This window comes from Echeneis naucrates, chromosome 5 (assembly GCF_900963305.1).
Source record: "Echeneis naucrates chromosome 5, fEcheNa1.1, whole genome shotgun sequence".
NCBI classification, from domain to species: Eukaryota; Metazoa; Chordata; class Actinopteri; order Carangiformes; family Echeneidae; genus Echeneis; species Echeneis naucrates.
The window spans coordinates 13,213,307-13,236,476 of NC_042515.1; the positions used below are offsets into that span (position 1 = coordinate 13,213,307).

Below are 23,170 nucleotides of genomic sequence, written 5' to 3' on the forward strand. Positions count from 1 at the left end.
TAGAAAATTTTTCTCAGTGTCTACACCATCAAGCAAAGCAATGTACGTCAAAGTCTTTTGACATATGTCCTCAGGAAATTCTCTATCGAGATCATTTATTCAATAAATACAGACTATAAGTCATTCTGGTATTAATAAAAAACACATTTTATTTACATAAATTACAAGAAAGCACAAACTTGTTCACCAAAATCTACATTAAAAACGGCTTGTATATATTACATTTAACAGATTTACCATAATTTACTCCATCGTTGCAAGTAGAATCTTCATTAAAAACAAGGGCTATATGCGACTTTCTTTGCATCTCATTCAAAATTGCTACCAGTCAAAGAACAAAATAAAATAATTGGAACATTGTACTCACAGCACTTTGAGGACAGCTAAGTCAGGACAATCGTCTGTGTGACCTCTTTAATAATGGAGACACCTGATTTGGGACTAGTGATTATATAATTCTGTTTACAACGCTTAGCAAAGGATCTTCACAAGGAGGAAGTTGTAGAGTCCACCACCTCTCGTCCGTTACACACCGTTGGAACAACATTGGAGGCTGATGCTGCAAAATATTTATTAAAAAAAAAAAAGAATAAATATAAACATCTTGAATTGCACAAAACACAGCTGGATACTTAGAGATGAATTAGCAGTCAGACAGTATAGAGAAATAATTGTAGGTGTCATTTGTCCTTTCAAGAAATTGATTTTTTATTTTTTATTTTTTGGGGGGGGGCTGAATTTACTGAAAAAAAAAAAAGATTTGGCAAAGTGCAAACAAAAGCATTTTTGTTTTCCCTGATATCTGATGTTACCCTTGCCTAAAAAGGTAAAAAGGTAAAGTGAATACAATGATCAGTTTTCCTGGTGTAACATAACATTTGCTCTTTATTTGCATAACGGGTCATGTGTTAGTGCTTTGAGCAACTAAATTTTGTTTGTGTGTATAAGGTGCTACCTTGAGAGAAACTGGTGGCTGGGCCAGTGGTGACGCTGAAGCGGGTGGTGGCCACCCGTAGGGTGCTGACATTCTTCTGTGGCTGGAACAGGATGATATGAACCTTGGGTGCAAAAAGGCAGCCAAGCACCACCGATCCACTTAGACTGACAGAGATGCACATGGTGGTGGTCTGAACCTTGGGGAGTAGAGAGAGGTGAGAAATTTACTTTCAAACACAAAAACCATGATCGGCAAATATGTCATCAGGCCGTAAGGTCTTACAGTACTCCTGCATCCATGTTGCATTTCATTAATGTAACAACACGTACCAAAAAGTAAACTTACAGTACATTTATATTTTGGAAAAAAAATGACACAGGTCAAGTCCTAGTGTATGGCTCTCAGGGAAGGGAAAGTGTAGTGCAGTGCAGTAGCAAACCTAGGTGTAAGTACCACATCTAGTCAATAAATATGAGGAAATCAGGTAGGAAGTGCACAAAGAGTCCATGTAGTAAATGGAAGTTGAGCATTTTAGGTTGTTTAGGTCTTTAGAGATCAGCTGCTCTCCAAGAGATTTTTGAACATAGAGGGGGATGCCCCATGTTCTCGTACAATCCAGTAGCTCATTCCAGCATCAGAATATCACAGAGATCAGTCTGCACTGTTTGGCAGTCTGGGCTGATTGCCATGTGTGCAGAGTTGGCAGTGCCAAATGACACTCCTTGGAGGAACAGTCCATGTACTTTAAGGCAGATGGTTATTTGGTTTTACCAAACGAAAGCCAAAAACATGATCAATAATTAATTTATTAAGAAATAAGCTGTCTAAATGCATGTTAATCTCTTGATTTCATTCACACATGTGAATGTGGCCCAATAAGTAGCAGGGTGACATGTGGCCTTTTTAGGCAGATCAAAGACGAGACAGGTTGCTGCTTTCTTGATTATCTACAGCAGCCCTGGACCAAGACCTGAGATGGATGCAAATGGTCAAAAAGGCAAGAGAAAATAAATGGCCACAAAGGATGATTCTGTTGTTTCTGGTTAACTTAGATGATAAGTAATATGCTAAGATGATGGGGTGGTATTGATAGAGAATGCCTTTAATGGCGCTGTCTGCTGGTGAAGATAGGTAGTGTTGGATGTTGCCTGCGTGTCTGTGATAACCAAAGTTCAGTTGGTAAAAATAGGGGTCCAAGTACTGATGCTCAGTCTATTCTTGTGGGTGAGAATTTGGAGGAAGTTTGTCCTCGTCTTGGCACGCAGAAGCAGTGCCCTTTGAGATTGGTCAAAAACGAAGAAAACGCTTTGCCTAAGGTGTCAGTGTTGGAATGTAGTGAAAGATGTCAAAGGGTGCTTTGATAAGATAACAACGGAGGACTGAGCTGCAACTCGAGCCGTCCTTAGGGTTTGTGAGAGAACATACTTGTACCCGCATTGGTTTGAATCAAAGAGGCAGCTTGAAAAAAAAAACAAAATTTCAATACACTTGGTTATGAAACAGACGGGTTAATAGCTGTCTATTTGTGCAGCGTCAGGTGAAAGTTTTTTGTGCTGAGGAATCACCTGATCAACCACTGAAGCTTTTATCATAGCTATGGCAATGGTTGGAGTTGACTTGGAGGAGGTGAAAAGTTTCAGTGTCAGTCAGAGGGCTGAATGAAAGGAAAGATGCATCCTTGAGCTGGGAAGACTGGGATGGACACGTGGTAGGAGTTTTCTGTTACACCTTCTGGAGCCTTACGCTGAAGAAAGAAAGGTTCAGAGAACCGGCCACTGGCTCTCAACAAAGCAATTAGTTAATGTCTGGGGAAGTTGGTGTGGGGTTCAGTGAAGTTTCTAAGGTGGAAAATTGCCTCTAATTATCTTCATTCTTCTAATGAATCATTTTTTAGCACTGACATGGTTATGAATAAGATTTTTTACATTCAAAAAGAATCATTTGCAGAAGAAAGGGGCTTAGTAGGAAAACAATGGCATATTTTATAATTCAGAATCAGAAGAGGATTGACTGCTAAAGGAAGGTGTTAAGTGGTCTGTTTATTATATTGTCAATCAACTGCATATAGCTTGCTCCCTTTTCCCCTCATCCTGCCCACATCTCACTATGTGTCACCAGTCTGCTCTTTCATTCGCAGCTCTCTCGCTCCCTTCATTTTGTCTTTCCTGAACAGAATACAGCCCAGTATTGTGTGGTGTGTGACAGGTGCATTTCATTTTCACAAGTCGCAGCAGGTGTTTGTCAGAATACTAATATGGGCATTAAGATGTCTGCACCAGGTATTGTGCCTTGCACTGACTGTTCCCCTACAGATGCATGATAACAGGAAATAAAGCATCCATAGGTTAAGGCAGGGGTATAACTGACACCAAACATATCTTTCTTTTATTAAGATAAAATATGAATATTATATATTCAGTTAGTTCAATTCAACAGGGGCTTATTGAGCAAATGTGCACAAAAAAGAATATGAATAAATGCTAATATTTGACAGGTCGTCGATGTGTTTACTGGAGAGAACATAGCGTACTATGCAACGTAAAAAAAAAAAATGAAATCCCTGAATGTCCGCATTATAGTGTTGTTAGGTTGTTGGGTTAGATGTATAGTAGATTATTACATGCATGAATTCGATGAATTCCTAGTTTCTAATTAGTCATTGGTAATGATCTGAGCAACACCAAAGTGAATGGAGGCCAAGTATCCTCTACTTAACACAGAAATTGCTTTGAATAAATCTGCAGACAGTATTGCATAGGAATGACCTGTTAAGTGGTTTTAATAATTCACAAGATGTTGCTGTGGAAGAGCAGAGGACAAGGAATCTGCCTTTGCAGTAATATTTTTCTAGAGGTCTTCTGCTCGAGTGTGGAGAACAGGATGTAACACGTGGCCTCTACAGTTACTCCTCGTCTCTGCTCACTGCTGTTTCTTTATTGTGTGCATGCGTGTGTGTTTTGGCCTTTGAAGCTATTTTATTTCACCAAAACAGCGCTACTGTTTCAGACATAAATAACGTCTGCTGTGTTCCTCTGGAGAACTTCACAACAGAGATGAGATTCCTAGTTTTTATTGAGCTTGGTGCTGTACATTTATTGAAAATTTTTATTAGATTGGCCTGCTGAGCTAGCATGGAGTGTGAATTGACAAAACCCACCAGTAGTCCACTGATGGAGACCAGTGTGTGATTTTCTTTTTTTTTTAACAACTGGATTAAATGTCATCTTTCTTTTGTAACCTGCAGTAATTACCACTAAAAAGATTCACAGGTTTTATGATCTTTGAGTTCTTCAAATGTTCTTATTACCTCACATAGACTGTATTTAGTTTTTTCCTGGCTCTGCTTTTTTGTTAAGCCAGATTTTGCTGCTGGAGCTGGAGTTTGCACTTTGTCCAGTTCAAACCGTGATGGGCTCTTTAGCGCTGTAAAGACAAAATGTCACGGTACTGAACTGCTCTAATGTCAGTGAGGCAAGCTTAACTGACAAAAAGAGGTCCTTTTTTTTTTTAGACGCACCTCAGCAGGATCAATTATTATAACAGGCTGTGACTGTTATGGGAAATCATTTTCTGCCGTCTGTGTTTTCATGGAAGTGCTGTGACTTTTCGCTGCAGTGAATGTTTAATCAGTTGTGTTTGCTCCTGAAATGAGATGACCAGCCCTGCATTATAAGGCAAATCCTTCTCCCGCAGGCTGTGCAGAACATCTTCAATATTTCATATGGTAATCAAATGTTATTGGTGGCGGCGTAGGTTGCATTTAGTTCACCTTAACATTTGATGGCAGACGACAATCAAACGTATATTTTATTATTCAACTGGATGTTTGCATTGGGCTGTGGCAACAATTTGAGAAGAAGAGTGAAACTAGGTGAACACTAGTAACGTGTCCCTGGCTGTGAAAAACTGGAGAGGCCATGCCAACTCAGTGGCTTAAGTAATTATTCATTGGTCAAAGGGGAGTTTTGCGCCTATCTGATGAGCCTGTTCTGTCTGTGAATTGCGTATGTTTCCTGGAGGAAGGGTTCCTCTGAGTCTCGCTGCAGTCCCAGGACAGAGGGCACAGCTGGGATGCAGCATCATTGACTTTTACACTCCATTCCACACAGCTACGCACAGGGACACAAAGGGACACAAAGGGACACACAGGGACATTCAGTTCCCTTTCAGTGCTCATGGTCTTGCTTGCTGTCTCCATGTTTCTACAGAGGCGGGAACAAGGGCTGCGTCAGGGGGATTCCTCTGTCCGTTTTTCCCGTCTGGCTCTCTCTGGATGCTCGCTGTTCAGACCCCGGAGGGAGAAACCCGCACAACTCAGGCCACCCTTTCTCTCAAATTTTCTATCAACTCAGTTTATGTTCATATGTCTACAAATGACAAACAGCCTGCGTTCAGTCTGAAGTCTCAGGAACAAAACTGTCTCTGTCTCTCTCGCACTCCCTCTCTTTATCTATATATACATATATAGATAGATATACATGCTACTTCTCCATGAGCCATATGTCATGCATACGTCATAATTTATTTTCACCTTCTTTTCTATTTTTTTTCATGAATAATAATATTTCTTATCTTGCATGGTGCTTGGCAATCTTAAGTATGCGGCTAATTATAAGAAATTAACGTTGTGCCATAATAAGTATGTATATAGTCCGAAGAGCCACTGGCAACACAAACGTTAGCTGACATTAGATTGTGATGATTCATGCAAAAAAAAAAATTAAATTCAACCCCAGAAGAAGTTATTAGCTGCTGGATTCTGCTCAGATTAGAAGAGCCTTTAACCATCTGAACAAATATTATATTAGAAATGGTTTCCACAGCATATTTGCTGTTTATAGGGATTTTTTTTTTCTCTTGATAGGTGGATCCTCCAGCAATGACTGCAATGCAACTCACCCTGTAGTCACTGGCAGTAACGTAGAAAATGGGCTGGAAAGCCAGCCAGATGATGCAGGTGGTGTACATGGTGAACCCGATGAACTTTGCCTCGTTGAAGTTCTCTGGGCATTTCCGGGTCTTGAAGGCGTAGACTGTGCAGAGGATAATGAGGATGCAATTGTAGGTGAGAGACATGAGCATACTGGAGTCCTTGCTGTTACACTTGAGGGTGACCACGTCTCTCCGCTCTGGGCTCACTTCCTTTCTCACCCCTGGGGCCTCCACCAGCAGCCAGACCACCACCACCACCAGCTGGCACGAGATCAGAGCACCACAGATGGCAACCTGGGAGGCTGGGCTGATAAATCGAGGCCGCTGGGCTCCGTCCTTCACCCCACTGAAGATCCGAGCAATGCGATTCGTCTTAGTGAGAAGGGCTGAGTAGCACACAGCAAACGAGGTGCCTAAGCCCAGTCGGCGCAGCGTACACACCGCGGTGGAGGGTTTGGCGATGTAGATGAAAGTCATGCTGTAACACATCAGAACTCCAAGCAGAAGAATGTAGGAAAGCTCTCGTCCACTAGCCTTCACAACAGGTGTCTCATTGTGCTTAAGGAAGAGGCCAATGACAAAGAGCGTGCACATCATGCCGAGACAAGAAATGGTGACAGGTCCAATGGCCCAGGCGTCTTCCCAGCGGATGTACTCCTCAGGCAGGTCGTAGCAGCCCGTTAGATTGGCCAGAGGCCACTGTCCGAAGCTGCAGTCAGCGCAGGTGAACTCATCCTGCAGATACTGGTAGGGCTGACAGGGAATACAGATCCAGCAGCACACGTCTCCAGGCTGCATGCTCTTCACCTCATTCTTCTTGCAGGGGTCACTGCATTGGGAGGTGGGGGCGACTTGGCCGGCCCAGGGAATCAGGCTGGTGTTCAGGGTCAGGCTCTGAGCCCAGTACCCAACCTTACGGTAGAAGTAGCGTCCACCCTCTTTGTGGTAGTGAAAAATGTTGTAACGGCCCAGGCTGTCCCCAAAGGCATCGAAGCGAACCACATTCTCTGTGTCCGGTGGACGAAATGGTGCTAAAGGTAAAACAAAAAAATGGGCTTGGTTAGAAAATGGCAGGTGTGTGTTTGTCATTGTGTGGCAAGTACAACTACGGTATCATAACAGTCAAAGGGAAAACAAGTATCGGCGTCATCTGTTTATTAGGTTTGTGACAGTTGGGCTTGTTTTTCCACCATGGATTTATATGACTTTTGTTTTCAGACAGTCTTGTTCCAGATTTATCTCTGTTCTCATTTTGCATGCCAGATTTTTATTTGTCACTGAATAGTGACTGTGACGAGACACAGCTGCAAATTGTCAATTTACGTGATAGAGGCCACAGTTTGAGTGAGTTAACTTTGAACATTCATGGACCGTCACCAGACTGGGAATTCCAGACAGATGGCACATTATATAAAGTAATGTTCAATCTCCTCAGAAAAAGCCAAGGTTGACATTACAAAGTAGAATTTTTGAGGTCACCAATTATCAGGATTTTGTTGACTTTCTGCACATGTGGCGATGAAATGGTGGACTAAAAGCTGTACATTTTCATAACCAAACAGACTGCTGGTTATTTTAGTTCAGTTCACTGACGCATGGTTTCCTTGAAATGTTCTGAAAAAGTAGGAAAATACACCCAGTTGTAAAGGTGACACACACTGTAATGATTGTTTTATACTGCACACACTCCAGATTATAAAGCAACTCCATTTCCTGTGATGAAAATTTCACATATTTGGTAAAATGAAATCAATACAATCTTACGTAAACAAAATTAGTTTCACGTTTTTGCCTTTTCATTTTAATGTCATTTTACTAATAGTTTATTTGGATCTCATCTTTAATGTTGGATTGAAATGGCATACAATATTTATTGAAGAACAAACAGCAATTATTTACGTCTTAATTTAAACTGTTATATCAAATAATTTCCAAATGTATAGAGCACTAATCCATTTGTTGTGCATGTGTTTTCTCCTCAGGGTGTTGTAATCTTCAATCTTAAATAAGAGAGAAGCGTGTCTGGATCCTTCTCTATCTCCCATCACTGAAAAGGTTTGCCTTTCTAGTGAGATTGAAGGATAACACAGTTCAGCTCAGTCATGAACTTGAGAGGATATGAATTGGACGGTTCATCCTTAATGATGTGTTGTTGCTGCTTTGTGTCCACAAGCAGAAAATAAATATTCTCTCTCTTTCTCAAAAGATTTGATGTTTGTTTGCATTCAAACTGAAGAACCCTCTTGATTCACACTGAAATCAAGATAGATGAGAGAAGGCGCCTTCAGGCATTAGGGTGTGGAAATTGTTTCATCCTCGCAAATTGAATCATTATAGAGCTCATCTAAAGCTGCAGTGTATAAACATGTAGAATTACTTGTGCGCTAATTCATCACTTTACATGAATTGGTACAGTAAATGTAAGTTGACATAAACCAATTTGGCAGCATGTAGAACAGCCAAAGAGATTAGACACAGATTTCTACACAAACGAATAAGACGAACTAGATCTCAAAGAGATACATACATTTTCGAGATTCACATCTTGAAAATGACTGTTTTAGGCAACAGTGCCATAATGCTATCACCATGAGTGCACTTACCTTCAAACTTAACCTTGAGAATGTAGTCCCTATAAAACTTTCTTCCATTTCCAGGTTTAAGAGCATCACACACCTTGGTGGAGTTGGGGCATAAGGCCTGCCTCATGTTATGTAAAGCAGTGGCCATTGCATAAACAGCATTCACTACAAACATGATCTTGGATTCTGGCTGAAATGGAACCTCGTGGAGCGAATGCTTCCCACAGCCCAGATCATGGAGGCTGCACTGGAACTGGTTTTCCCAAAACTCCCTGAACCAGGGATTCCTGGTGTTGTTGTATGGGTGTAGAGCAGTGAAGTATTGATTAAACTGGGGGATTTGATAGGAGGCCAGTTCAATGGTGAAGGCCCCATCTGCCACAGCTTCACTTCCCCTCACCACACTCTCTTGTGCTCCCCAGCCGTCGCTGGCCACCCACGTAAAGGTGACGTTCATCCGGTTGGCTGCCACCAGCAGCTCTCGGGCGTCTTCGCTGCGTGTGAAGAGGATGACCACCTTGGCATTGGACTTCTGCTGCAGGGAGCGGATCACGTTCTCGTAACTCCAGCGGCTCATCGAACGGCTCACTTTGGCCGAAGTGGCGATACAGATCTGGCGGGCTCTGGCCTCCTGCTGGAAAGCATCAATCCCAGTCTCACCATAGTCACCTTCTGATGCTACTGTAGATACATACGTCCAGTTGAAGTAACGCAGAATCTCTGCCATGGCCTTGGCTTGATAGAAGTCGGGGGGCACAGTGCGTGCAAAGTAGTCATAGCGGGTCTTGTCACTGAGCTTGGCACTGGTGGAAGCATAGCTGATCTGAGGGATTTGGAAGAGTCGCAGAAGGTTGGCCACCTAAAATGAGTAAAGACACCAGAATAATTAGGTATGATACTTGAATCAGTTATCAAACAAGAACAGTAACAGTAACCCCCTCATGTGTACTGCACACACCTACCCATCATGATATATAGGTGGTAATTAGTTCAGACAAAAATTTACACCTGTCCTTTGGGGGCATTCTTTAACTGCTCATCATCAAATAAATTATGGAAACTTGAGACACTACATGTTTATTCCCCAGTAGATGTAATTAATCTTGGTTTTTTCTTTCTCTTTCGTTTCTTCATTGGATCCCTGCTGGGCTTTTCACACTTTAACTCCTCTGCTAACTGAGTGCTGGGATCCCACATGTAACAGCTGTGCAGGATGCCTATCTACCTCATCTTTTCTGATCTGCGATGCTGTCAACGTAACTAATCAAAAAATATAGAGGAGGACTGAGCTGACTGAGCGGTTACTACAAAAATGAAGTCACCATCAGAGCGGTCAAGGAGAGGCGGCGGGGGGGGGGGGGGGGCTTGAAACTTTGTGCTTTCTGTTAAATCAGTTCTGTTGATGTTGTGCCGCTGTGTGCAGTTTGTCGAAGCAGCAACTGACTAGCTTTGCTTCAGGCACTACTGTGGAAGCCTAAGGGGAACCGGCCTGATCAGTCAAAAAAATGCCAACCTAAATCGGTTTGACTTTAATGCTGGCTCTCACACCAGCACACTTGTAGCATGACCTCTTGAATCCCAATGAGTAGTTCCTTAGAAAGTCAAAGAGAACGTTCATATTCATATTCATGCATCCAGTCTGAGTTTGATTTATAATGCCAGCATTTTCTTTTATTGTGGCAGAAGTTAAAGCATATTACAGAATAATATGGGTCAGTTCCTCCTCATTCTTTTGTCAGTTGACCTACAGTATACAGATTTAACTCTCACTCTAAATGAAGTACATTTTGTTTTTAAAGTTATCTTAATGATTATATTCGAATGCCCATCCTCTCCGGTGGCTCTTCAGTTTGGCAAGAAATCCACATACAATTGTATTTGTTGGTATAGTCCAGCTTTTCTGCTTTAAGACAAAAGAAATGAAAAAGTGTTGTCAAAGTAATGAACAGTAAAGGGCTGCTTTGCATGCTCCAAAAATGTACACCAGTATTCCACTCACACAGTTAAAGCATTGCCTTTGAAGTAAGTAAGGGTCCCTTTAAATGGCCTGCAGCCGATTTAAAAACCTTAAGTGCACTGATGTCAGAAATCACATAGAACTCAACATATCAAGCATAAACCGCTCCACCAATACAGACATGTGACAGTGGCTCCATTGATTGGCATGCATTGTCTTGTCTAAACAGGATAATATAGTGAGACGTCACAGTGCATATAGTGTGATGCGCCTCATTGGTTTCATGGGATCTTTGATGCCAGATCAGAGAGATGACAATTAAACGAACCAATTCCAGTGATTTCCAGACCACTGGATTTATTGGAGTTAATGAGAAATCGTCTCACACAGAAATGAAATGCAGCAGCACAATCAAAAGTGATTGGACCTGGATTTCTATTTTTTTTTTTCTTCCTCCACACAATGGCATACAGATCCTGAACGCTGAACTAATTTACCAGTTCAACATCACATGTATTTCTGACTCATCTGCGAGAGCAACACTCGAGTGAGCATGTTCATATCAGTTCAAAGGTTGGTTTCCCCTGAGCGTTTCAGGTCAGCCGAAGCCCAGATTATCCAGACGGGCTAGTAATCACATTTCTCCATAAAATCGACTCTCTACTTAAAGCATTCTCAACGTGCTGAAACAACTGGGAGCAGTGCGCTTGCTCTACTCAAAAAAATCTGCCTGATCTAAAGTGGCATGTGATTCATTATTTTTTAAATCAGTCAATTTTACATTTTTATTCTATTTAAGATGCAGAACCAGGCTGCATTGTGATTAAGTCTCAATGGATCTTTTCTATGATCGCTGAATACATTTTTGTAAATACTTTATTGGCTTTAATTGAAGCAACCGTGCTGTGTACCAAAGTTTTCCAAAGTATTGAACTGTATTTCCATGTCACAACAGGACATCAGTACAGAAACACACTTTCCCTCCTATATTTGACAAAGATCAAATGCTAATTGTAGAAGAAATAAGAAATGAATGCCTTGAGTCAATTGAAGAAATCGTGAATACTCCAAATGATTTTGCCTGAGGTTTCTGTGCTGTAACAGGAAATCCCAGACCACCCAGTGTTGGCATTGACATTTTTATTATGTTGCCATGTAACTTTCCTCTTCCTAAGCTCTTTCCATGTGTTTTGAGGTAAAAGAAGGGACAGTTAGAGGGTTTTGAACAGGCTAAGTTAACACCTACTTGTACAGATTGTGTGATCGAAAGTTTTACTGAGCGTAAGGAGCATGGCCATATTCAGATTCCCCCTGGTGTCTTTAGCACACAGTCACTGAGACCACATAAAGTGTGTTAAGATGAAGATCTTAACCATCTGCGAGCAGCAGGGCAGCTTCTCTAGACAAAGGAAGCAAAGGAAAAATCCATTTGCATATCAGCAGATATGAGCTTAGCTTCATATGGTACTTACGCACAAACAGACAAAAAAGGGCATTTCCTGAAATGTATTTAATAATCATGTTGGGTTTTCTTTCTTAAGTTTCATATTTTATTAGATTTTGTTACATGTACAGTATATATTGCATCTGGATTGGGTTCAGGTCCAAAAATAGAAGAAGAAAACATTATAAATCTATTCTGCTGAAATTTGGCTGTGCTAGCTATAGCGAATGAGTCATTATCTGCAGAGCTTTATGCCAGCTGAGGGATTCACTTACGTGCGGCTTATGGGAGGTTGTAAAGTGCAGTGCCAGACATGTCTCTGATACAATGGCCATATTAGAAATCATTATATAGATGTCTTTTGGGCTTATATTAAGAAAAAACCCTACTCCCTTCTGTTCCAAAGCCTTTGACTGACAAATTATTAGGACGGAGAGCTTTGGTAAATATCAGGATACTCAGCAAAGACAGTGATTGTGCTCTTTGGTCATTATGGTGTTTTTTTGTTATTAAAACTAATTATTTAAAATGCAGTGACGTCCCTCAGTTTAACCATGGCACCCTTGGCCAACCAGCTAAGCCAGCAGGAGGCTTTTCACTTAAGAATCCCAACACAAAATTTGTAGAGCTTAAGTTGGAAGACGAGTAAGCCGCGTGACAACAGAAAAGCTGAGCAAAAAGCGGGAGAAATGTGCAGTGCATTAAAGTTTATATCCTTCAGACCATGTAGTTCAGCAGTTTGTGTTTGGAGGAGGGTGCATTGTCTTCCAGCCTACAGCTTTAAACTGTACAGAGGTAGTGAGAATGAGTTTTCTCGTTAAGAAAACATCATTGCAGCAGAGTTCAGTACGTGTGCACAGCACTGTGTTGGCCTGCATGTGTGTAATTGTCTCTTCTGTTATACAGTAAGCACACAACAGCTCTTAGTTACTTTAGCTGTTTTGTTGATTTAGTTGTTAAGTAAATTTCATTTTTCTCTTGCTGACCGTCTCACAACATTAATATGTATGAAGTTAAATCATTCACTTCGCTGAAGAGAAACATCAAGGTCTGATCAGTGCACAAAATGTTATGCTTTGGGATTTATTTTTTTAGTCGAAGTATTCTGAAATAGTAATTTATGGCATATTTTTGTCTGGTTTTAATGTTTACTAAAAAACTGTTGTTTTTTTTTTTTGTTTGTTTGTTTTTCCTATTTTAGATTTAAGGAGAAGAGATGATGGAAAAGAAGTGTGTTACAGAGTGTTACAGCTCATCCACTAAAGACATATGTTATTATTGTGACACTAAACTGCCACTGGTTCCCATCCTTTCTGGATTGCCTTGCTAAGGTTTGAGCTGCACCCACAGTTACAGGGATCATCCCGCATTAGACAGTATCTTATTTCATTAAGAAAATGAGGAAGTGGCCCAGCATGGCTTTGTACTGCAGGGTTCGATGCTGAGCTGATACTGTGAGAGTGGTCGCTGCCCAAACAGCAGGAGCAAGATCACAAGCGTGCATATCTCATTACCAAACAGTGTTTTAGTTTACAGACATATGTTGCCTGTTACAAATGCTGGGAGTCAAAAATTTCCTGGCATGGTTATTCAGTCAAGTTTCATTGTTAAAAATAGGATTTGATGCCATTGGAGACTCCGCGCATTTATTTTGATTTGTGTCTGCTTAACATTGTGTCGAATGGATGAGCAGCATTAAAGAGAATGACCCAAAGAGAGGAGCGATGTGATAAGAGACGGAGCAAATAACAGAGCTGGGTGTATACAAGGACACTGAAATAAGAGGCTGAGAGAATGTCCTGGTCCAGCAAATATCAGGCCTACTTTGTAGAGATGTCATGATTTTTTTTTCTACATGAAAAGCCCATCTGCTCTTCCCAGAAGACTGTCTCACTGTGCTTCTAACAGCAATAACACTGTATTCGCAAAGCAGCAGTCCTTAGCTCCACTCAGTATCACACGTGGCCCACTGCAGTGCTCAGACGCCAACATGCAAACACATACAGGGGGAGCAGACACGCATGCACACAAAGTACAGTTAGAATATGCACTGGATCATTATTAGTTTATTTCTTAAGATTTAGTTGCCTGGCAACAGCTTTAACAAGGTGGATACATGAACTGTCACACACCTAGAGCGAAGGTGACACCCCTCATCCTGCTGAATAATAGGACGCTGTTATGCTGCAGTAGTGTTTTTGTGAATCCCACTCAGACTGCAGCACATGTTGAGCCGCAGTCAAGCAGTTTTGGCCTCATCTTTCCTTCCATTCATTTCATCTCGCTCCTTGGTGAACACACAAAATGCTTTATAATCTCTGTATGTTTTGTTTTGTTTTGTTTTGTTTTTTTAAACACCACAGACCTCCTCACTGAAGCCAGAAAGGTAAGTATTGGGTCAATTCAAAAAAATCAGTGTAGTGTATATGACCAAACCAAAGTGGGGTCCGACTGGCTTCTGCCATCTGGTGCATTCATATCTGATATCTGGAAGTATTCACGGAGTCTGCGTGGTGAGCATGATATGTATAGCAACTGCACAAATACGGGCTTCTGCCAAGCCACTGAATAATCCAATCACATATGAATTATTTACGATTTTGCAAGCACGTTCTTTACTTTTACCAATGAATTATGCATTTTCACCACATGGCTTTACTGATATGTTTCATCATTATTGTTCTCTCTGGCATGAATTCTGTCATGGGTGTATCCATGTTTAAGTCCCTTGTATGACTCATGTAGGCTCCAGAGACTGGCACCGTCTACCTGCAGATGAAGACAGTTCTATAAATAGGGGGTATCTGTGGATGAAAAGAAAGAATGACATTCTTGCGCTTGCCGAAAGCTCATAAATTTACCTTATTATTCTGCTCACACAGTTAAGTCTGCAAATATCAGGATCTATATCTTCAAATTGCAGCATGTATCCTTGTGAGTCTCCTCATGTCTTGTTAATCTGGGAAAAAATGACCACATCCCAGACTGCGAGTTAAAATATTCTAATTAATTCACACAGGTGACATTACATAATATGAGCTTTTCATCCAAATTCCCTGGAAGAAAGAAGGTTTCTGCTTCCAGACGGTGATTTTTGCTCAGCTCTGTGAGTAGCCTATTTTTAATTGTTTACCGAGCGGTTCCAGAAATGTCTTTGGTTGCTCAGGCCTGACAGTAATTCTTTATTGAATAATTCTTTAGCGGAGGTTTTTTAATATTATTTGACATTCCAGCGGTGTTGTTCTTCTAATGCACCCCGGTGATTAGAATGTTTTGCTTGGTGGATGCTCTCTTCGCAGTGACTCATATTTAGCAGCTCACACTGCTGGAACAGAAGTGAAGTCCCATCCATGTATTAATCAGAAGCCAGCCCGAGGCGAGATGTTTCTGCACTGAAAATGTAGAATATAATACATCTGTGATTAGCCCCTCAGGACAACACTGAATAGGGCAATAAGGGTAATGTTCCAGGTACATCTGACTGAAATCTGCAGGCCGAATGAGAGATTTTGGGCGTCTTTGATGATAAGCATTTACTTTTGGTGTGCAACAATGCTGCTGAATATTTTGCAGGCAAACATGAATCCTGTCACTGCTCCAGCTTTTCATGCATGAATAAAGAAGCTGAAAGAACTCGACTTGTCATCACAAGGTCATTACTCACCTTAAACTGATAACCTGCTGTTTAGATACACCTTAGGGGAGACGGTCAAGGCTAAATGCTTGAATCACATAAATTACATATTTCTGCGAGTACATTCATTCAAACTGTCCAGATGGCATCACAGATTTCCCAGCCAATGTTTAAGATACAGGCGTGGATTGTCAAACGGTTTGATGCCATATGATGCCATCTGACTCAATCCATCTCCTTCCTTCTGTGATCCTGTCTGCCTGTCACTGTCTCAGTGTTTCTGTCAAACATGATCTCTCATTTGATCCCTCTTCATCCTCAGTTTAAATGCACACCTCTGCCAAGACACCAAACAGCCCAGCTGCAACCACAGATGGGGAAGACAGGACCTAGCCGGCAAGAGCGTCATAGAAGTTCGCCTCCACACTGAACTCAATCTGTGCCTATGTAACGCCAGCATGGCTAGGCCTGCAGCCATATCCACCCCCATATCTGCGATTGTCACACTGCAACACCAGCAGCTCCGCAACGCACTCCTTCATTGTGACAGATTTAGACAGCACCCAGCATTCACACAAACTGTCAGGTCGCCATGTTCCACCATGTCGCCATGGCAATCGGGGTCATTTAAACGAATATTGTCAGTTGTCTAGCAAGCGCCTTGCCTTTGGGGTGAAATACACACATCTGACTTCTCTGGTTCACTTAAAGGTCTTGGTGGCTATAGATTATGCACAAACTAGGCAGCCACAAAGGAAAGAGAAATTGTGTGGAGATGACATCTGCAGGCCAACAACTAACGACAGCAAAGAAATATGCACATGGCCCCAATGCATATCTTTGTGTGAAAATAGCACTGCAGTGTGTCTGATTTTTTTAAAGCCATATCTGACACATGAGAAACATGAGTAAGGTGCAAGGTAAGCTGTGTTCTGTGTTGTTCAGGACATAATTGATCATATGAAGATGTGAGAGATGAAGGTCTGGTGCACTGTTCCTCAGGCTGAGTATATCGTTGTAGATGCTCACCGAGAGCTGCCAGGAGTGGACTGCATGATAATGCAGAGAGTAATTCATGGTGAGAAAGTGCCCTGTGGGGTACTCCTACTGACGAGGAAGATTCAGTGAGAAGCTGGGGCAGACCTCATACCTCGGGCTTGTAATAGTACATCCATAAATTACCACAAGACAAGGGCATTCTCTAAGGAGCCCCAGATGCAGGGTTTCAGTAAAATTACAGCTCGTTTATCAAATCCTTTATTTCCAAACTGTCCTTTGCAGCAGGAATTCCTTTTTATAGATGCTCTGAATTCCCCTCTTACATCATTTCCCAGGGGCTCCCTACTTGTATAATGTACTGTAGTGTATTTTTTGGCGCTGTGTTTGGTCAGCAAAGAGACCATCACCTTTATTTTGTAGCTCTAAAAAAGATTAATAAAGACAGACAGAAAGAAATATAATTCATTCATTCATGAAGTTATTGTACAGTCAGGGAGTTTTAAACTTAGCAGACCTTTAAAGGAACTTTAAAATTTCAATAAAAGCAGCACCTGTATTACTTTATTTTTGCCTACAAAGTTGAAGACAGACCTACTAAGAAAACTGTTGGCATATTTACGCTAACATGTCGACAGACTAAACCAAATGCAAAGACGCCCCCACCAGCCAATTGTCCTGACGTATCCATTGGTGAGAGAGGGCCTCTATTAGATGTATCTATGGTTCATCAGTTATCTGAAGCCACTCATTGCTCACAGATGGGTAAACGCCCATCTCTTTCCACAGATAAGGGGGAAATGTGGAACGTGAAGCTGCATGTCTCAAGTGAGGTGAACCGTAGACGTAGACACAGTCCTTTGGCTGACTGAGCCAGGATGATGAGTTTAAGTTGTAATACTCTGAGGCGTGCATATTTGTGGACATTTACAAATCTCAGTCCTCCGTTACACACCATCTCCCCTCGCAGTGAATTGAAATTACATTAATGTGGCAGCCACACAACAGAAGAGGATTTTGGGAGTCAATTAGCAGAGCTTTCATCACATCAGCTTGACTGAGCCGAAAGGAGCACTGCTGCTGAGAGTAATCATGCCGTCACTAGTCATCCTGTCAGCCCATCCCGAGCACAACATCTGTAACATGTCTGCTTCTGACAGAACCGCTGCTGAAGTGTGAATTACCGGGAAAGAGAGAGAGAGAAAGCTTCTAAATTAGATCAGCCAAGCATATGGGTGTACAGGTAAACAGATCCTCCTTGCGGAACCAATACTCATTAAGTCTCTGTGTTAACATCTCACAAAGGGCAATTGCACATGGTACTTGAGTCTAAATGGACAGTTATATGACCATCCATCATACTTTCTGTCCCGCTTGTACTCCCTCCTTTTTATGTCTCTCAAGCCAGAAGTAGCCACTGATAGTTAAATAACCCATTTGTAATTGCCCTGGCAGCACAGCAGCATAGTGCTGGGCCTGGGGTCTTTCTGTGTAGAGTCTGAGTAGAGTTTGCATGTTCTCCCCCTGTCTGCCTGGGTTTCCTCAGGTCTGGGTAAACTGGTGACTCTAAACTGTTCGTAGGCCCGAGTGTGAGTGTGAGTGGTTGTTGGTCTCTGTGTGTTGGCCCTGTGATGGACTGGCGACCTGTCCGGGGTGACCCCGCCCATCACCCAGTGTGAGCTGGGATCGGCTCCAGCAGCCCCCACAACCAGGAAATGCATATAAGCGTTAGCAGACGAGTGAATGAATGAATGTGATTGCAGTGTCTTACACTGAACTACAGTTTCTGACTCCTTTTGCAGCATGAGACAAAGTTGATGATGTGCAACAGCAACTGAACACATACAAATTATTTTCTTTACGATACAATTCAATGTGCGATGTGTACATTGTGGCTCCTACCTGAATGGAGACATCGCTGTAAGAGCCTCCGATGACCCCAGAGATAGCCAGAGGGACGTCGTCGTGGATGGCATAGGAGCCATCGGGGCAGGTGTACTCGCTGTCATCCACTTTTGTGAGGGAGGCCCTGACAAACTCCAGAGACTGCTCAAGAGCGTAGGTGTCCTTCGAGCAAGTATCAAGTATATGAGCTCCCAGTCTGATCCCTGGCAGGATGCGGTCGTCTTTGTTGATTTCATCTAGTGCTAGCAGCATGGCCTCCAGTCTCTGGATCCCTCTCTGAGCATTGATCTTCCCACAGTCCTCTGCCCCTTCACCCTTCTGGTGCACAGGAAACAGGCCTCCAATCATCAAATCTCCATCCAGTGTGATCTCTCTCTTGGAGTCAGTGTTATAACCCACCACAGGCAAGCCCTGGGGAGCCTGGGCAAAGAGAGACACACACAAGCACAGCAGGCTGAGGTGGGACAGCCAGAGTGGTCGGGGCAGGGGGCGCACCCCCAACACAGGGGATTTCCCCAATGACATGTCCCCTGGCAAAACAAGGTCACTGTCCTGCCTGGGTTTCGGTCAGCGTCTGCTCAGCTTTTGGTGGAGGCCACAGCGAAGAGGAGAACAGTAAGGCGCAGCAGCACCGGATCTCAGAGCACCAGTGATTTTATTCTGACAGAGGCCATTTACAGGATGGCTGCCGTCCTCTCCGTCATTCTCTTTTTCAGAGTTTTCGTGGACTGGAGCCTGCAGATTAAACAGAGAGAAATTCATTCATGGCCTCTTAGCTGAAGTACAATGAACCCTTTGTTTGAAATGCATTGTGTCTGCCAGGGACCAACTCGTCCCATGAATATGTTTGACATCATCCGCACAACTGAGTGAATATTTGTATCCTTTGATGCTTACTGATGAGTGATCTGATAACCAGGACAGAAAGACTATATGTGCTATTATGCAATGAGAGTGAACTTATCAGCAAGAACTTCTTTATGCAATTCATGACCATAAAGTTCAACATGTTTTTGTTATGCAGAAAGAATATTAAAAGACAACATATACAATATATTCTGGCAAATAAATCTCCTGATAAACCGTTTGCTTGAAGACAGAATCTACCGTTTGCTGAACACAACAAAAACAGCTCCCAATTTACTTTCTTGTATTTCCAAACAGCAGGCAGTTGAGCTCTCATAGTGAGATGCTTCATCTGGGGAATGTGTAATACTTTCTCTTTCCCTCCTGCTTCATTATCTGACCTCATGTTATTTCTGTCGAAGGCAGATGATTGTACAATACAATAATTTCTGCAAGGAAGATCTTGCAAATCTTATAAACAGTTTTGCAAAACAGAAGTGAAAATTCATACAAAGAATGTATTGAAATCTATTTCATGCATACAAATGAATTTTGCTGCCGCCTGACTGAATATTGCATATAATCTTTTAAACACATGACATCTGATTAATCTGCCTGGTTGAGGTTCGGGTCAAAAGAGAGAGAAAAGAGAAACTAGCAACAGAAAATATTGTATTTTGATGCTTTTGATTTTTATTTATTTTTATTCCATGCACAGAGACATCAAAATTGTGGCTGCAGTGTTCCTGCAACATTTATTTCCTTCAGAAAATACGGGATATTTTACAGCTCAGCCCTGTCGCGCTGAGGTTTCTCCAAAGTAAATAAAAGCTGCACCAACGAATCTCCATTTATCATCAGTTGTTTTGCAGTCAGATTCTAGTTGATTGGTTTGTGGCTGTGTCTTAATTTCAGCTAATAAGTTGTAGCTTGATTCTGACTGGTTAGTTATTTTGTAACTGCATTCTGGTTGGTTTGAGACGTTTCTTGGTTTGGATATCCTTTTAGTGCGGAGTTGACATGTTTGCCTGCTGCATTTTACACTGAAGTCGTTGGACAAGTATTGAAATAAAGGTCTAAAACCTTATGTAAATTAGACGTTTCAAAATTGGTTCATAATGCATTTGAAATGATAAAAAAAAGCATGTTTCCACTTCGCCATTATGGACTCTTACATGTAGATTGATGGGTAAAAAAAAAAAAAGAAAAAAAGTAACCATTATACAACATAATGCAGGCTGAATAAAAATCTGATAATGGGCAGCCATGTAGGTGGCTGCAATCGTCTCACAAAAATCTCAGGATGAAACCAAATTATTGTATTATAAGTTAATAGGTGAGAATAATAAATAAAAAGGGATCTTTTTGTTTGTAATGTTAAAGCTGATGTGGTTCATAGCAACATGACAGCGACCTAAGTTTTTTCGTGAGACCTGGCGTCAGCCCCAACAAATCCCAGAGGTTTAATTAGGCAGAGTCTTGAATGTGGAAGCAGTTTATTGCAGTATATCATTGAGTCAGAATGATCCGTATCATATCTGCTGTCTCTTCAAGTCAAGTGGGCTGACAAAAAGTAGCAGGAACAGAGTGTGTGGATATTAATACTCTGCTAAATATTTATTTATTAGAATAACATAAAGCTTTCAACAGGAGTCAGACTGCAGACTACCGTCTTTGGGATTTTTCTCTGTTTCTCTATGTCTTTCTCTCTCTCTCTCTCCCTCTTCCTCTTGTTTCCATGGAAACTTGCCAGTAGATGGAGAGGGTGAAGAAGAAGTGAAAGACAGACCAGGACAAGTGGGCCAGTCTGACCATGCATAGGTCCTATGGGAGAGCTGGGAAGCCAACAGTGTGGACTGACCAAACCGGTCAGATGTCAGCGAGAGATGAAATGCAAAACAAGCCACTTGTTTTGCATTTCAAACCCAGGAATGATAACAGACATCCATTTCAGATCACTAGTGTGTTCAGCTATCACTTGAATGTCTTATCTGTAATCTTTTAGTGTGCTTCGCGGTTCGGCTGTTGTCAGATGAAACGTTATAGCCTTAGAAATGCTTCTAGTGCAAACACTGCAGTCTTTTAATAAGAAATAAGATGTGACAAGTTACATTACATTTGATGAAACTTGAAAGACAATTGTTCTTGTGTGCAAAATAGGTGTGTGGATGTAAGTCTTTCTGTTTGCTCCCTCAGCAGATTGTCAACAAAATAAAATCCCTTCTGGCAGCATGGCATATCAGCCAAGTCGGTTTGAGTTCCCTTGAAGACAAAGGTAATCCTAGAAGAGCAAAAAAGACGACTGTGTTTGTGAAACGGCGCTATCATAAATACCCAAAGAAAACTTCAAGTCTGAGCTGTGAACTGACTAAATGTTTTCATGTTGCATGGAACTGTGCAGTGGAGAAATTTGTCAGCAATAATACTGGTGGCGCACTTAAGCACGCAGCCTCAAGAGATACTAGCTACAAAAGGATCCTGGCTGACGCATTGTCAGTCTCTCCCCCCAGATCCGGCACTCCCCCAAGAGGACTCCATCACGCCAGTGGACTCGCCGTCTCTCTGTGTCTTTGTTCACTACACAGTTCCTGTTGGAAAACGTACTTTTTAAGGAGCACATGCATCTGCATTTGTGTTGCAATTTTATGAAATCACGCTTCTTATTATTTTAGGCAAAGAGGGCTCAAATGTGCACATTTTGTAATAAAACGAAGTATTTGAAAATAACTCTTAGAGGAATAGCTTGACCCCTTGAATACCGGGGAAACAGACATCTTGGCGTGCTTTACACCACTGCTGCCACATTGTAGCAAACATCTTTCAGCAAATCTTATTTCATTCAGAATTAATTTTTTTATGTGAATCAAACAAATTAAAATTTAGATTAAACGAGCTTTAGTGTTGCTGGCGAGTACGATTTTTTTTTTTTTCCCCAAAGCCAAAGCTGAGTTCAATCTTACTCTTAGCTATAATGCAATGGGCTAACCAGCTGCTGAGCTTTAAATCAAGCATGAGGATATGAGGTTTAAAGCGTTCCATTCATCCAGCTCTGAACATGACAACAAATTAGAGCATTTCCAAAGATGTCAAATGATTCTTTTTTGTTTGATGGCTGCATAAAAACTCGCTCCCACAATGGCTGATGGCTGTTGAGTGCTGCTAGGTTCATTACACACTAAATGACTATGATACAATTCCAAAATACTGTGTGTAAGCATAAATGACAGATGCTAGGAGCAATATTTACACTTTAGATGTAAAATCCCACCCAGGATTCTGTCTGCACATTAACTTCAAAGAACAACTACGCCCCTCATTTTTCCTCCCCTCTCCTATACAGCCATCTCTGTTTCCCTCTTCACCAGATGGCCTTTTTAATTCAAGAGTGTAAAGCCTGCCAGCTTCTTGCACACTTCAAACCAGACTGTGTGAAGGAACGGCAGGAATGGATGGGGGCCGAAAAAAATCCAAGTGAAGGCAGCAGATGCGCAGGGCATGGAGAAAAAAAAAGGAAAAGTACGACAGTGTGGGCAGCAGCGTGATAAGGATAAGGGTGGGGTTTGAGAAAAATGCAATTCAGGCTAATTTTTTTTTTTTTTTTTTTCTGTGACACTCATTTGTCCCCCCAAGTGAGATTACAGCATTAATATGGTAATATCCCCGCAGGCCATAACAAGTGTAGAAGAGTGGAGGTCATCTACTGTATGTGCAGCCCTGAGCCGGGATGAGCAGGTTGGAGATCCCCGTGGAATGAACCAGAGCCTGGCTGAGAGGAAGCAAAGGTTATGGAAGCTAGACTTCCTTCAAATCCCATTTCAGCTGAGAGAGGGAATGGTGCTGAATGGAGGAAGACTTCCTTCCCATTAGGAGACTTACTAATGGGAAAGCCAAAGAGTGCTCACACACATTACCAGGTAGAAACAGCATGATAGTTCAC

General features: G+C 41.8%; 1 protein-coding gene across 1 annotated transcript; it reads right to left on the minus strand.

The window, feature by feature from the left end:
• Positions 1–199: 199 nt before the first annotated feature.
• grm2a (glutamate receptor, metabotropic 2a) lies at positions 200–18,934 on the minus strand. Its single transcript, XM_029501920.1, has 5 exons — positions 18,385–18,934; positions 8,473–9,310; positions 5,837–6,900; positions 956–1,133; positions 200–559 (listed from the first exon to the last, which is right to left on the minus strand). Exons 1-5 carry the CDS (start codon positions 18,910–18,912, stop codon positions 486–488), a joined length of 2,682 nt encoding a protein of 893 aa, XP_029357780.1. The 5' UTR covers positions 18,913–18,934; the 3' UTR covers positions 200–485.
• Positions 18,935–23,170: the final 4,236 nt, after the last annotated feature.